The sequence below is a fragment of the Peromyscus eremicus genome, chromosome 11, assembly GCF_949786415.1.
Source record: "Peromyscus eremicus chromosome 11, PerEre_H2_v1, whole genome shotgun sequence".
In the NCBI taxonomy this organism is placed as follows: Eukaryota; Metazoa; Chordata; class Mammalia; order Rodentia; family Cricetidae; genus Peromyscus; species Peromyscus eremicus.
This window is the reverse complement of record NC_081427.1, coordinates 55,534,332-55,550,416: the sequence shown is the minus strand read 5'-3', so window position 1 is coordinate 55,550,416 and position 16,085 is coordinate 55,534,332. Positions and strand designations below refer to the sequence as shown.

General features: G+C 38.2%; 1 protein-coding gene across 1 annotated transcript in view; it reads left to right on the top strand.

Moving 5' to 3' along the window:
• The window catches only part of Ankrd31 (ankyrin repeat domain 31), a 163,375-nt gene that overhangs the window by 52,853 nt on the left and 94,437 nt on the right, over positions 1–16,085 (top strand). Inside the window, exons 8-9 of the mRNA XM_059276344.1 lie at positions 746–1,026; positions 1,482–1,588. Of these exons, the coding sequence (XP_059132327.1) occupies positions 746–1,026; positions 1,482–1,588 (388 nt within the window). The remainder of the gene's footprint in view (positions 1–745; positions 1,027–1,481; positions 1,589–16,085) is intronic.

Sequence of the window (16,085 nt, the reverse complement as noted above, 5' to 3'; positions counted from 1 at the left end):
CATAGAAGTTAGACCTATAGGGGTTGGGGATTTAGCTCAGTGGTAGAGCACTTGCCTAGCAAGCGCAAAGGCCCTGGGTTCAGTCCTCAGCTCCAGGAAAAAAAAAAAAAAAAAAAAGGAAGTTAGACCTATAGTAGAGTGTCAAGGAGAAATTAGAAGTCATGACATACTATTGACCTGTGACAGTGTGAAGTTATGTACTGCCTTGTCATTGCTCTGTCAATGCAGCCAGAGCTGTCATTGCTCTGTCACTGCAGTTCTAGGCTGCATAGACCATTCATCTGCTCTTGACTGGTCTTTGCCTTGTTCTTATGTGGGTGTCTTATTCCACACAATTTATTTCCTGCCAAATTAATGCACCAAAAGTGATCTTCTACTTTCCTGTAAGTTTTAAAGTTGAATATTGATGAAAATAATTTTAAAGTCTTTTATTTATTTTTTTCTTTGCCCAGGTCCCTCTATGAAGCCAGGCTGGCCTCAAACTCACTAATCTCCTGCCTCAGTTTTCCAAGTGCTGGGATTATAGACATATGTCACCAAGACTAGCTGCCTATGTTTTTCATAAGCTTAAAATCTATGTTGTTCTTTTTAAAATACAATTACAGAATTTTTCATTATGTTCATATATAATTATGAATTGGTACACTTTCATATTAAAGACATTTAGTTTTATCAGAGAAGAAGATACATTTAATTTTTTGTTTTAATGTTATAATTATTTATGGATATATGTATATCTTTATAGACTATAGAAGACCCAAAACCATTTAGATTGCAAACAGTGGCTCATGAAAATGCCACCTCTTATGAGCAACTAAAGAGTAAGGGAAATTCAGATCCTGTGAAACAGCCCTCTGTCCAGGAACCCCCACATGTACTAAGAAGGTCATCAAGACTGGAAAAACTGAAAGCAAGCAGAGCCGTGGCACACACAGATGTCGTACTGAAGACACCAGAAACGATTTTACCAAAACCACTTAGTTATGAGGATCAAATAGACAGCATATTTGCAACGGAGAGTTCCAGGTATGCCAGGAAATTGTATCTCTCTCACCAGATGTGCTGCAAATCTAATCGGGAATTGGGTGCTGGAGGGTGGTAGAGGCAGTGTCAACTTACCCCTAAGGAAAAAACCTGTTTATTTTGCTGTTTTTAATTATGCACTTTTTGATCAGTGCTCCACTACATAGCAAGTTCCTTTACCCCTCACACTCCTGCAGAGAGCGTGCCTCCTTTCCCTACAAGGCAAACAGAGAGGATAGTGACATGCCAGCTTGGGGAGTGAAGGGCAGGAGCCTCAGAGTCCTCACGGGATTATCCCCAGCTCACTTAGGCCCCATCCCATGTTTAAGTTGCTTCTCAGTTGAGAATAATTCAGTAACTACCTTTAGGTTTTCACTATTTTGTCAAAATTTTATGTGATTCTCCATGAATGCTTTTAAAAATTGCAATTATTTAATAAGTCCATTTTTTAAAAAAAGAATACAGGGCTCTGTTTTAATGACTGACAGTAAAAGGAAGAATATGCATTCATCCAGATTGAAGAGTGAACAGATCAGGAAAAATGAACAACTTAAAATAAAAAATGGTGAGATACATTTTGAATATTTCTTCATTCCTTTAAGTAGCTTATAGAAACAGAACTGAAGTAGAACAATTTAAAATATGATCTCAGTTGTATTGATGAGTTAACAATTTCAGTGATGGTAAGTAAGACTTCCCACTAGCACACATAGCTTAGTAGTAGCATAAGTGGGATTTGAACTTAAACAGCTTCCAGGGTAGTATTATTTTCTATACTTTCCGCTATAGAGAGCAGCTAGTATCAGGATACTTTCACATTTGAGTGTATGGCTAACACAGCAGAAAGCTGACGGCGCATACCAAAAACAGGAGTAGAGAAAAGGAGAGGGCACATTACTGATTAACAAGCTAATTGTCATTAACTTGTTCTTTTTCTATATAAGCCATAGGATTGAATGTAAAAGTTCTTATTACAGTAAAATAATATAGAAACACTGGTTAAAGTGATAGTGGACTTGACAGAATTGACATATGGGCTATAGATTGCATCTGTTTGCGTTTTCTGAATGTGAAAATAATACTCTTTATTGTATAAGAGAATGATTGTATTCTTAGAAAATACATGATAAGTATTAGTTATAAAAGGTATGGCATATAAAAGTTACTCATTATCATCCCACCTATCTGTCTATGTACAGCAGATAGATAGACAGACAGACAGACAGATAGATAGGTAATAGATAGATAAATAATAGATAATAGATAGATAGATAATAGATAGGGTAGATGAAAACGATTTAAAGTTGTGACAAAATGTTATCATTGACTCCTTTGCTTATTTTTCTTTTCTACTCAGATCAAACTCAGGGCTTCACACGTTAGGCAAGCACTCCACCACTTGGCTATAGCTTTAGACCCTTTATTCTCTTTACATACTTTCTTCTGAGAGCCTGAAATTATTTCAAAATAAAATACAGAAAAATTCAATAAACTGAAAAAACTAGTTATCATATATTAACTAGATAAACAGTATAAGAGAAAATTATATATAATTATAATAATTATAGTGCTATAAAAGTAAGGAAGATATACTTATGACAGTAAAGCCTATGTCAACCTATAAGAAGAGGGTTTAAAATTGCTTCTGAGGGACAAAAAGGAGACTGGAACAAATGGAAACAAGAAACTAGTTCTCAGTTAAATTTAGAACTTAAGAAACTTTCTTCTCTCAGTAACTTCATAAGTGCATGGGATCTCAATCAAAAGTAGGTTTGGGGCTGTGGTGGTTTGAATAAGAATGGTCCTCATAGGCATGTGTATTTGAATGTTTAGTCACCAGGGAGTGGAACTGTTTGAAAGGATTAGAAGGATTAGGAAATGTGGCCTTGTTGGAGGAAGTGTGTCCATGGGGGTGGGCTTTGAGGTTTCAGATGCCCACGCCAGGCACAGTCCTCCCGCCCCCACCTGAGGATCAGGATGTAGCACTCAGCTACTGCTCCAGCGCCATGTATGTTGCCATGCTCCTGCCAGGATGATAATGGACTAAACCTCTGAAGTTGTAAGTCCCCAGTTAAATGCTTTGTTTTATAAGTGTTTTCTTGGTTGTAGTGCCTCTTCACAGCAATACAATAGTGACTAAGACAAGCACATTAAAAAAGAGAGAAACAGCAGCACATTCTGGTAATCACAGCACTTGGACAGGAGAGCCAGGAAGATTTGTGCGTATTGATGGCCAGCTAGTTTTGTCAAATCCATTAGCTATAGGTTCAGTGAGAAGCCCTGTCTCAAAACTGAGTGATTGAATAGACCCTTGATATTGACCTCTGTCTGGCCTTCACACACACCTGCACATACCTGCACATATATCACACTTAGGTTCACAGACAAACATGCAAACACACAAAACCATATAGGGGTGTGTTTGTGTATTACATGCATATGAGTATGTTGATATGCATGCCTGTGCATGTGCATGAAGAAGCCAGAGCAGGACATTGGGTGTTTTGCTTCACCACTCTCCACATTATTTACTTGAGACAGAACCTTTCACTGGAAGCTTGCTGTTTCAGCTAGAATGGATGGATAGCTGATCCACCTTCTCTTGCTTCCTAATGGTGGGTTTCTGGACTGTCTTTTTATATGGATACTAAGGACTTGAACTCAGATATCATGCTTGCAGAACAAGTATACCCATTGAATAATCTCTCCTACATACATAGAGTTTTGTCTGCTTGTTTATTGTTTTATTATTTTAACAGGGCTGCAGACTACTACAAAATGACACTAAATTTCAGGTAGAAAAGTAAGTATAAAAAAAACAGCAAAAATACTCAGAAAAATTAAGGCAGAGATAGTGTGGGTAAGAATCTGTTTTGTGTAAATCATAACATTTTAGAAAGCCACTGAAATTAAAGTAATTTCCATGGCATTGGACCAACAGATAAATCAATGAAATAGAAAAGAAGTTTTAGATTTGAAAAGCAGATACATTGGAAATATGACAGTGATGAGTGATAAAGACGATACATATCTCAAAGTGTTGGTAAAAAGGACTAAGTGTTATATATAACATCCATTATTCTAAATTGAATTTCTGGCTGATCAAAGGTTTAAGTGAAAACATTCTGGAAGAGAACAGATATGAATTGTTATCTTAATATTGAAAAATCCAATGTCCTTTTATTTGTTTGTTATTTCTTTGTTTAATGTCCTTTTAAAGAATTATTCAAAGAACTAAGGTATGAGGGAAAAGAATGATAACACTGAATATATACATTTAAACATTTTTAGAAATATATTCTAAAGAAGATGCAACATGAAACAGGAGAACTACTAATGATGTAACACAGAGGTTTAAATGCACTCATAAGGAACAAACTCCCATGAAACAATAAGAACAAGGAAGAGGGAAGATTTGTCTGTGATCTTGATGATAGTGATTTTCACAAGTATATCCTTGTCTCTAAACTCACTGAGTTGTATACATTAAATAGTGCAATTTTTACAAGTCAAAATACTAATACCTAACATCTTTACTGCTCATAACCGGCTTTAAATTTGAAAATTACTTACTGCAACTTACATTAACAATCTAAAAAGGAACAACTGTATAGATCATTTCAACAGATATAAAGAGAGAGTTTGATAACGTCAAGCATCACTTCTAGTTAAAAATTTCAGTAAACAGTGATAGAGGAGAATATCTTCAACCTGACAAAGGGCATCTACAAAATCATATAACTATTATATTCATTGATAAAATAATAAATGCTTTCTCTCTGTCTTGGTTAAGGTTTCTGTTGCTGGGACAAAGCACTGGGAACAAAATCAACTTGGGGAGAGGGTTTTATTCTCTTTTGTTTTCTTATGAACAATTCCCAAGTCACAATCTATTACCAAGGGAGGTCAGGGCAGGAACTCAAGGCAGGAACCTGGAATCAGGATCTGAAGCAGAACCTTGGAGAAACTCTGATTACTACCTTGTTCCTGGGGCTTGATCAGCTTGCTTTCTTTTGCAGTTCAGGACCACCTACCCAGGGGTGGTTGGGACCACCCACAGTGAGTTAGACCCTCCCACATCAATCATTAGTCAAGAAAATGTCCCATAGACTTGCTCACAGGGTAATTTCGTGGGGACATCTTCTCAACTGAGATTCCCTCTTCCAAATGACTAACTTATGTCAAGTTGATAAAAAATAAATAAATAACCAGGATATCCCCTAGTACCATTAACAAAAGTATCTATTCTCATTACTTCTGTTGAACATTGTGAAGTTCTAGCTAATTATTATGTAAAAAAAAAAAGCAATAACGTTAGAAAGAAGTAAGTGTATTTAGTCACAAACACAATCATCTATGTCAACAATTTGATGGAATCTATGATAAAAGCTACTTTACCTCTTTAATTGTAAGCCAAAATAAGGTATTCTTTCTTAAGTTGCTTTTGGTTATGGTATTTTATCATAGCAACAGGAAAGCAAGCAGTACAGCTACTATAATTTAGTTTAGCAAAGTTGAAGGACACAAAATATGCAAATATCCTTATATTTTATAGCAATAAATGAAATAAAATTTGAAAACTGTCATTATAATAGCAAATGTGTATTTAGGAAAAAGTTTTATAAAAAAAAAAATCTCAGATCACTAAAGCCTACAAAATCAAACAAAACCTAGAGAAATCAAAAGAAAATTAGATGGCGAGACATGGACTGTCATTAAAGTGTAGTGTTATTTCTCAAATGTATGGTTTGTATATAATCCTAATGAAAACTCACAACCCATGCAGAGACTGTTTTGTCTTTTCTTCCCCCTACCCCTGTGTGTGTGTACACAGTGGTAGGCAGGGGGGAAGGGTGCACATGTGCAGGTACATGTCAAGGCCAGGGACAACCTCTCACTGGTCTGGAACTTGCCAGATAAAGCTAAGTTGGCTGGCTAGCAAGCCCCTGAGGATCCCAATCTCTGCCTTCTTGGATCAACTCAGGTTCTTGTGTTTGCTATGCAAACACTTTGCTGACAGAAACATCATCCCAGCCCTCTCTCCTCTCTCCCCTACCCTCCTCTCTTTTCTCCTCATCTCTCTCTTTCCTTTCCTTCCATAAAATTACTATGAGTCAATTCATTTTTAAGTGCAAAGGACCCACAACAGCAAAATGACTGAAAATAAAATGTGAGAGCTAACCTGATCAAACTTTAGGAATTTTGTAGCTATAATAATAAAAATAGCATGACTTTGTCATCAGTAGGGAAATAGATCAAGGAAATGAAATACAGTCTGGAAATAAACCCATACATGTGCAAAACTGCCTTTTCTGGAGTGTAAGGAAATGTGGAAAACAAGTGGATATCCATATGCAACAAAATATTACTGCTTGTGTATTTTAAAAGTAGTGTTGAGTTTTACTTTGACAAGTTATGTGAAGATTAACTTTTCAATATTTTGATAGGCAAGTGTAGTGCTGGGCACTGAAGAAGGGGGGTCATGAGAAATGGCTATTCTGGGGGCTCTCTTAAATGCCCTAGCTGCTCAGCAAGCTCCATATACTCAGACTGCTAGGAATGCAAATGTCTCCTAGCCCTGTGTGAGTGCTGTAGTTTTCTACTTACTCATTAGTTGTTCTTACCTAACCTTACAGAAGAGGTTCCTCTTTGTGTATATGTGGGGGTGCATGCATGTATACATGTGTCTATGCAGGCATGCATGCCTATGTGTATGCATATGGAGACCAGAAGCTAATGTTATGTGTCTTTGCCTGTTGTTCCCCACATTAATTTTCCACTTAGTTTGAAGCTTTTTGTTTCTGCTAACCCTTCCCAGGCATATGCTACTGTGCCAGACTTTTACATGGCTGCTAGGGATCCAAACTCAGGTTCTCACACTTGTATAGCAAGCCCTGGACACATTGAGCCATCTCCCCAGCCCAAGGTTCCTCCCTCTTATATGCAAACATTTTTTAATTAAATTAAATTTTACCCTGTGTTTAAATAAAATTAAAACAGTAACTCAAGGACCCCCTTATGTAGATTTCTGGCACCTTTTCTTTATTTTCTCATCTATGGTATCCTGCTTGGCAAATTAAATTCTAGATGTAACAGCCTCCCCAAACTCTGATTCTGTTTTCTAAGATTAGTGAGGTCCCCTAACTTTGTCATACCCTTTCCCTGTACCACTGTGCTCTGAAAATTCATCTGAACAAAAAGCCATAAGGACCTTGGGGCTCACTGCATTCATTTCTCTACACATGGGGTCATAGATCTAAATTGCCAGGCATACATATTATCTGGTAGGTGTACACATTATCTGGTAGGCATACGTATTATCTGGTAGGAGGATGTTTGTATTCTTTGGTATAAGGATAGTAGTCTGATGTATAGTGATTAGGGTAGTCTATCTGACTGCCTGTCTTTTGTTCCTTTTACTCTTACAGCAAGACCTAGTAGAGGCATCAAAATAAAAGGAAAATTAATGAAATTACAGTTAAGAAAAGTTCTCAGTACTCAGTTACCTTTATAAGGTTTTTTTTGTTTGTTTATTTGTGTGATTTTTTTTTTTTTAAACAAGGCCTTGCCGCATAGCCCAGGCTGGTCTGGAATGTGCTGTGTATTTTAAGCTAGCCTGGAGCTCGTGGCTCCCCTTCAGCCTTCCTTCCTGCTGGGTTATAGGACTGTTCCCATTTCTGTTTCATCATTATCAAGTTCATAGATGGGGGAGCTTGCCTAGATCAGAACTGGAAAAGCCTCCTTCTTCCACCTTCTTTCCTGCTGGGTTACAGGGCTCTGTCCATGTCTGCTTCACCATTACCAAGTTCTTCTCTTGGGGGTTTGGCTAGATCAAAATTGGAAAAGCTATCATCAAAACTATCTTGAAATTCAGGAAACCCATTGAGTATCACCCCTGAGAAGTGCCTGGATATGGAAAATCCATGTAAGAAGTTAGTTTTAGTGTTTTAAGAGGCACAGTTGAGAATTAGTGCTTGGGTTGTATCTTCTGGAAATTTGCTGTAATTATGTCTGTCGTGACTTAGCAAATCAAAACTATTGCAAAAATGGAGATGGTTATTCTTTAACTTGAGGTTCTTTTTATTAAAGAGAAAATTTAGCAGAGCTGGAGAGGTGGCTCAGCATATAAGGGCATTGGCTGCTCTTCCAGGGGACCCACGTTCAATTCCCAGCACCCACAGGGTAGGTTACAATTGTCTGTAACTCCAGTCTCAAGGGATCCAGTTCCCTCTTCTGGCCTCTGTAGGCATCAGGCACACAAGCACACAGACATACATACTGGCAAAATACCCACATTAAAAAAAAATTAGAAAATTTAGCAATTCCAAAATTTAGCTATTCTATTTCTGGTCTTGTTGGGGTTAGTTTTTTTTTTTTTTTTTATCTTACTCATATGGCACAGAAATATTCTAATAGCTTTAGAAGACACGTTGTACTATAATATAAACTTACTTGTTTTTTGTTTTTTTTCTTATTAAGAAATTTTCTATTCATTTTACATATCAACCACAGATTCCCCCTCCCCTCCCTCCTCCCATCTCCCAGCCTTCCCCCCCAACCCAACCCCTATTCCCACATCCTCCAAGGCAAGGCCTCTCATGGGGAGTCAGCAGAGCCTGATATACTCAGTTGAGGTAGGTCCAACCCCCCGCCCCCCCACACACACACACACTAAGCAAGGTGTCCCACCATAGGTAGTGAGCTCCAAAAAGCCCACTCATGCACCAGGAATGGGTCCTGATCCCACTAGCAGGGGACCTCATAAGCAGATCAAACTATACAACTGTCTTGCCTATGCAGAGGGCCTAGTCCAATTCCATGGAGGCTCCACAGCTATTAGTCCACAGTTCATGAATTCCCACTAGTTTGGTTTGGTTGTCTCTGTAGGTTTCCCCATCATGATCTTGATGCCCCTTATTCATAGAATCCCTCTTCTTTCTCTTCGACTGGACTCCTGGAGCTCGGTCTGGTGCTTGGCTGTGAATCTCTGCATCTGCTTCCATCAGTTACTGTGTGAAGGCTCTATAATGACAGAGTATTCACCCATCTGATTACTGGGGTAGGATAGTTCAGGCACCCTCTCCACTATTGCTAGTAGTCTAAGCTGGGTCATTTTTGTGGGTTCCTGGGAACTTCCCTAGCACCCTGTTTCTCCCTATCCCCATGACGTCTCCCTCGATCATGGTATGTCTTTCATTGCTCTCCCACTCTCTCCGTGTTCCAGCTTGACCAACCCATTCCTTTATGTTCTCATTTCCCATCCCCTATCCTCCATTGCCCCCCACCCCCAGTTTACTCATGGAGATCTCATCTATTTCCCCTTTCCAGTTCTATCCATGCATCCCTCTTAGAGTGCTCCTTGTTAGCTAGCTTCTCTGAAGCTGTGGGTTGTAGTCTGGTTATTCTTTGCTTTACATTTAGTATCCACTTATGAGTGAGTACATACCATGTTTGTCCTTCTGAGTCTGGGTTATGTCACTCAGGATGATATTTTCTAGTTCCATCCATTTGCCTGAAAATTTCATGATGCCATTGTTTTTTACTGCTGAGTGGTACTCCCTTGCGTATATGTGCCACATTTTCTTTATCCATTCTTTGGTTGAGGGGCATCTAGGTTGTTTCCAGGTTCTGGCTATTACAAATAGTGCTGCTATGAACATAGTTGAGCATGTGTGCTTGTGGTATGCTTGAGCATTCCTTTGGCATATGCCCAAGAGTGGTATTGCTAGGTCTTGAGGTAGATTGATTCCCAATTTTCTGAGAAGCTACCATATTGATTTCCAAAGTGGCTGTACAAGTTTGCACTCCCACGAACAGTGGAGCAGTATTCTGCTTGCTCCACATCCTCTCCAACAAAAACTGTTTTCAGTGTTTTTGATCATAGCCATTCTGACAGGTGTAAAATTGGTATCTCAGAGTTGTTTTGATTTGCATTTCCATGATGACTGAGGATGTTGAGCAATTCCTTAAATATCTTTTGGCCATTTGAGATTCTTCTGTTGAGAATTCTCTGTTTAGCTCTATAGCCCATTTTTTAATTGGATTGTTTATTATTTTGATGTCTAGTTTCTTGAGTTCTTTATATATTTTGGAGATCAGCCCTCTGTCAGATGTGGAGTTGGTGAAGATCTTTTCCCATTCTGTAGGCTGTTGTTTTGTCTTATTGACCATATCCTTTGCCTTTAAAAAGCTTCTCAGTTTTAGGAGGTCCCATTTATTAATTGTTGCTTTCAGTGTTTGTGCTACTGGTGTTATATTTAGGAAGTGAGCTCCTGCGCCAGTGCATTCAAGACTACTTCCTACTTTCTCTTCTATCAAGTTCAGTGTAACTGGCTTTATGTTCAGGTCTTTGATCCACTTGGACTTGAGTTTTGTGCATAGAGACAGATCTATTTGCAGTCTTCTACATGTTGACATCCAGTCATGCCAGCACCATTTGTTAAAAATGCTTCCTTTTTTCCTTTGTACAGTTTTGGCTTCTTTGTCAAAAACCAGGTGTTCATAGGTATGTGGATTAATGTCAGGATCTTCAGTTCAATTCCATTGGTCCACATGTTGGTTTTTATGCCAATACCAAGCTGTTTTTATTACTGTAACTCTGTAGTAGAGCTTGAAGTCAGGGATCGTGATGCCTCCAGAGGTTGCTTTATTGTACAAGATTCTTTTGTCCTGGGTTTTTTGATTTTCCATACGAAGTTGAGTATTGTTCTTTCCAGGTCTGTGAAGAATTGTGTTGGATTTTGATGGGGATTGCATTGAATCTGTAGATTGCTTTTGGTAAGATTGTCATTTTTGCTATGTTAATCCTACCTATGGGAGATCTTTCCATTTTCTGATACCTTCTTCAATTTCTTTCTTCAGAGACTTAAAAGTTCTTGTCATACAGGTCTTTCACTTGTTAGAGTTACCCCAAGGTATTATATTATTTATCACTATTGTAAAGGGTGATGTTTCTCTGATTTCTTTCTCGCCCATTTATCGTTTGTATATAGGAGGGCTACTGATTTTTTTGAGTTAATCTTGTATCCTGCCACATTACTGAAGTCGTTTATCAGCTGTAGGAGTTCCCTGGTAGAACTTTTGGGGTCACTTATATATACTATCATATTGTTTGCACATAGTAAAAGTCTGGACTTTTTCCTTTCCAATTTGTATTTCTTTGATCTCCATTTGTTGTCTTATTGCTCTAGCTAGAACTTCAAGTACTGTGTTAAATAGGTATGGAGAGAGTGGACAGCCTTGTCTTGTTCCTGATTTTAGTGGAATCACTTTGAGTTTTTCTCCATTTAATTTGATATTGGCTGTCAGCTTGCTGTAAATTGCCTTTATTATGCCTTTATTATGTATGTTCCTTGTATTCCTGATCTCTCTAGGACCTTTATCATGAAGGGGTATTGGATTTTGTCAAAGGCTTTTTCAGCATCTAATGAGAAGATCATGTGGTTTTTTTTTTTCTTTCTGTTTGTTTATATGGTGTATTACATTGACAGATTTTCGTATGTTGAACCATCCTTGCGTCTCTGGGATGAAGCCTACTTGGTCATGGTAGATAAGCTTTTTTATGTGTTCTTGGATACAGTTTGCCAGTATTTTATTGAGTGTTTTTGCATCAATGTTCATGAGGGAGATTGGTCTGTAATTTTCCTTCTTTGTTGCATCTTTGTGTGGATTGGGTATCAGGATAACTGTAGCCTCATAAAAAGAGTTTGATAATGTTCCTTCTGTTTCTATTTTGTGGAACAATTTGAAGAGTATTGATATTAACTCTTCTTCGAAAATCTGGTAGAATTCTGCATAGAAACCATCTGGTCCTGGGCTTTTTTTGGTTGGGAGACTTTTAATCATTGTTTCTATTTCCTTAGGGGTTATTGGTCTATTTAAATGGTTTATCTAGTCTTGGTTTAACTTTGGTATGTGATACTCATTCAGAAAATTGTCCATTTCTTTTAGATTTTCCAATTAGAGTACAGGTTTTTGAAGTATGACCTGATGACTCTCTGGATTTCCTCATTGTCTGTTGTTATGTCTACCTTTTCATTTCTGATTTTGTTAATTTGGATGTTCTCTCTCTGTTTTTTGGTTAGTTTGTCTAAGGGCTTGTCTATTTGGTTGATTTTCTTAAAGAATCAACTCTTTGTTTCATTGATTCTTTATAGTTTTCTCTTTGTTTCTATTTTATTGATTTCAGCAGTCAATTTGATTTTTTCCTGGCGTCTATTCCTCCTGGATGAGTTTGTTTCTTTTTCTTCTAGAGCTTTCAGGTGTGCTATTAAGTCACTAGTGTGAGATTCCTCCACCTTCTTTACATGAGCATTTAGTGCTATGAGTTTTCCTCTTAGCACTGCTTTCATGGTGTCCCATAAGTTTGGGTATGTTGTACATCATTTTCATTGAACTCTTAAGAAGTCTTTAATTTGTTTCTTTATTTCTTCCTTGACCCATTGGTGATTTAGTTCAGTATTATTCAGTTTCCATGAGATTGTAGGTTTTCTGTAAGTTTTGTTGTTATTGAAATCTAGCTTTAAGCCATGGTGGTCCGATAGAATACAGGAGGTTATTCCAACTTTTTTGTATCTGTTGAGATTTGCTTATGACCGAGTATGTGGTCAATTTTAGGGAAGGTCCCAAGAGGTGCTGAGAAGAAGGTATACTCTTTTTTGTTAGGGTGGAATGTTGTAGCTAGAGTTTTCCTGCCTGGCCCACAGTCAGGGCAAATCTCTCTCACCTGGCTGTCCCACAGCCTCTCAGACCCGACCAAGTAAACACAGAGACTTATATTGGTTACAAACTGTATGGCCGTGGCAGGCTTCTTGCTGACTGTTCTTACAGCTTAAATTAATCCATTTCCATTAATCTATACCTTGCCACATGGCTCGTGCCTTACCGGCATCTTCACATACTGTTTGTCATCGTGGTGGTTGGCAGTGTCTCTCTGACTCAGCCTTCCACTTCCCAGCTTTATTCTCCTCCTTGTCCCGCCTACACTTCCTGCCTAGCCAATGGCCAATCAGTGTTGTATTTATTGACTAATTAGCAACACATTTGCCATATAGAACATCCCACAGCACTTCCCCCCCCCTTTTTTTTTTCAAAAAGGAAGGTTTTAACCTTAACAAAGTAAAATTACATATAATTTGGGAATTTGGGCGTAGCTTCTCTTACTACTTCCTGCTGGAGGGGGGCGCTGTATCTTATGGGGACACAAAGAAAATTTTAGGATCATGGAGTAGTCCGTGAGGCTGTATCGTCTGAGCCAATTGCCTTGAAACCATTCTGGATGTTGGATCATCTGGGCCATGGTGTCATCGGAGACCTTCAGGGGGTCTTGGCTGGTCAAACCTGATGTATCTTAATCTTGAACAAATCCATAGCCTCTGGCATTCTGTGGGAACAAAAGCAGAGACTCTTTTCCAAAGTAACATATTCTTACATCTAAATTTTGAAGTCAAGGTATCTATAAAATATACACTTTGGCATAACTCAACAGCTTTTTACAATCAAATGTTTTTCTGCAGTTAAAAGTCCCAAAGACAACACAATCCAGATTCTCTGTGTAATATTCATCTTCACGTGGCTTATTTTTTATATTACTTTTACTGTCTCTTTAAAGACTTTATTTTTTAAAACTATGTATTTGTTTCTATAACTGTACATATCACCTTTTTTGTCTCTTTTAAGCCTACATATATTTTACATACATTGTAAACTACTACATCTGAATCTGTCTTATTGTGAATCTATTGCTTTAAACTGCAGCAGCTGTGGCTGCTGGCTCCGCCCACCTCAGCTTCCCAACATGGCTACGTTTACCACCAGCTCTGGGAGCTATTGTGGGTCTATGCTTTTATCCAAGCAGCGTGTAGCCCAGAAACCTCTTTTTTTGTTTTGTATTAGCTAAGTCTAAATCCACCATGCAGCTTAATGTGCCACTTGCAGAGGCCTCGTTCCCACCATACTGCAGGTCGAGCGCACACACTAGGAACCCACAAGTAGCTCAAACCGGCAGCTGCCGCTCATTTGACAGAGACAATTAGGAAGCTGTTTTTAGCTCTGTTTTAGAATCTTTTTTCTCAGTTTTTAGGTGGAAACTCTTGCCACCACGTTGGACGCCATTTGTAGCTAGAGTTTTCCTGCTTGGCCCACAGTCAGGGCAAATCTCTCTCACCTGGCTGTCCCACAGCCTCTCAGACCCGACCAAGTAAACACAGAGACTTGTATTGGTTACAAACTGTATGGCTGTGGCAGGCTTCTTGCTAACTGTTCTTACAGCTTAAATTAATCCATTTCCATTAATCTATACCTTGCCACATGGCTCGTGGCTTACCGGCATCTTCACATACTGTTTGTCATGGTGGCGGCTGGCAGTGTCTCTCTGACTCAGCCTTCCACTTCCCAGCTTTATTCTCCTCCTTGTCCCGCCTACACTTCCTGCCTAGCCAGTGGCCAATCAGTGTTTTATTTATTGACTAATTAGCAACACATTTGCCATATAGAACATCCCACAGCACTTCCCATGAGATTGTAGGTTTTCTGTAATTTTTGTTGTTATTGAAATCTAGCTTTAAGCCATGGTGGTCCGATAGAATACAGGAGGTTATTCCAACTTTTTTGTATTTGTTGAGATTTGCTTATGACCGAGTATGTGGTCAATTTTAGGGAAGGTCCCAAGAGGTGCTGAGAAGAAGGTATATTCTTTTTTGTTAGGGTGGAATGTTCTGTAGATATTTATTAAGTCCATTTGAGTCATAACATCTGTTAGTTCCCTTATTTCTCTGTTAAGTTTCTGTCTGACAGACCTGTCCATTGATGAGAGTGTGGTGTTGAAGTCTCCCACTACTAGTGTGCAGGGTTTGATGTGTGGTTTAAGCTTTAGTAATGTTTCTTTTATAAATGTAGGTGCTCTTGTATTTGGGGCATAAATGATCAGAATTAAGTCTTCATCTTGGTGGATTTTTCCTGTGAAGAATATGTAATGTCTTTCCTGATCTCTTTCAATTGATTTTAGTTTGAAGTCTATTTTGTTAGATATTAGGACAGCTACACTAGCTTGCTTCTTGAGTCCATTTGATTGAAAAGTCTTTTCCCAGCCATTTACTCTGAGGCAGTGTTTGTCTTTGAAGTTGAGGTGTGTTTCTTGTATGCAGCGAAAGGATAGGTTCTGTTTTTGTATCCGTTCTGTTAACCTGTATCTTTTTATAGGTGAATTGAGTCCATTGATATTAAGGGATGTTAGTGACCAGTGATTGTTAATTCCTGTTATTTTTTGTTGGTAGTGTTGTGTGTCTCTCTTTTTTGTGGGATTATCTATTGACTGTGTTTTCATGGGTGCATCTAGGATTTTTCTTTCTAGTGCTTTCTGTAGGGCTGGATTTGTAGATAGGTATTGTTTAAGTTTGGTTTTATCTTGGAATATTTTGTTTACACTGTCTGTGGTGATTGAAAGTTTTACTGGATATAGTAGTCTGGGTTGGCCTCAATGGTTTCTTAATGTCTGCATAACATCTGTCCAGGACCTTCTGGCTTTCAGAGTCTCCATTGAGAAATCAGGTTTTATTCTGATGGGTCTGCCTTTGTATGTTACTTGGCCTTTTTCCTTTGCAGCTCTTAATATTTTTTCTTTATTCTATATGTTTAGTTGATTACTATATGGCGAGGGGACTTTTTTTTTGATCCAGTCTATTTGGTGTTCTATAAGCCTCTTGTATCTTCGTAGGTATTTCCTTCTTTAGATTGGGAAAGTTTTCTTCTATTATTTTGTTGAATATATTTTCTGTGCCTTTGATCTGGTATTCTTTTTTTTTCTTCTATCCCTATTATTCTTAGGTTTGGTCTTTTCATGGTATTTCAGATTTCCTGGACATTTTGTATTATGACTTTGTTGGCTTTAATATTTTCTTTGACTGACAAATCTATTTCCTCTATCGTATCTTCAATACCAGAGATTCTGTCTTCCATCTCTTGCATTCTTTGATTATGCTTGCATCTGTACTTCCTGTTGGTTTACTCAATTTTCCATTACCAGCATTCCCTCAGTTTGTGTCTTCTTTATTGTCTCTATTTCA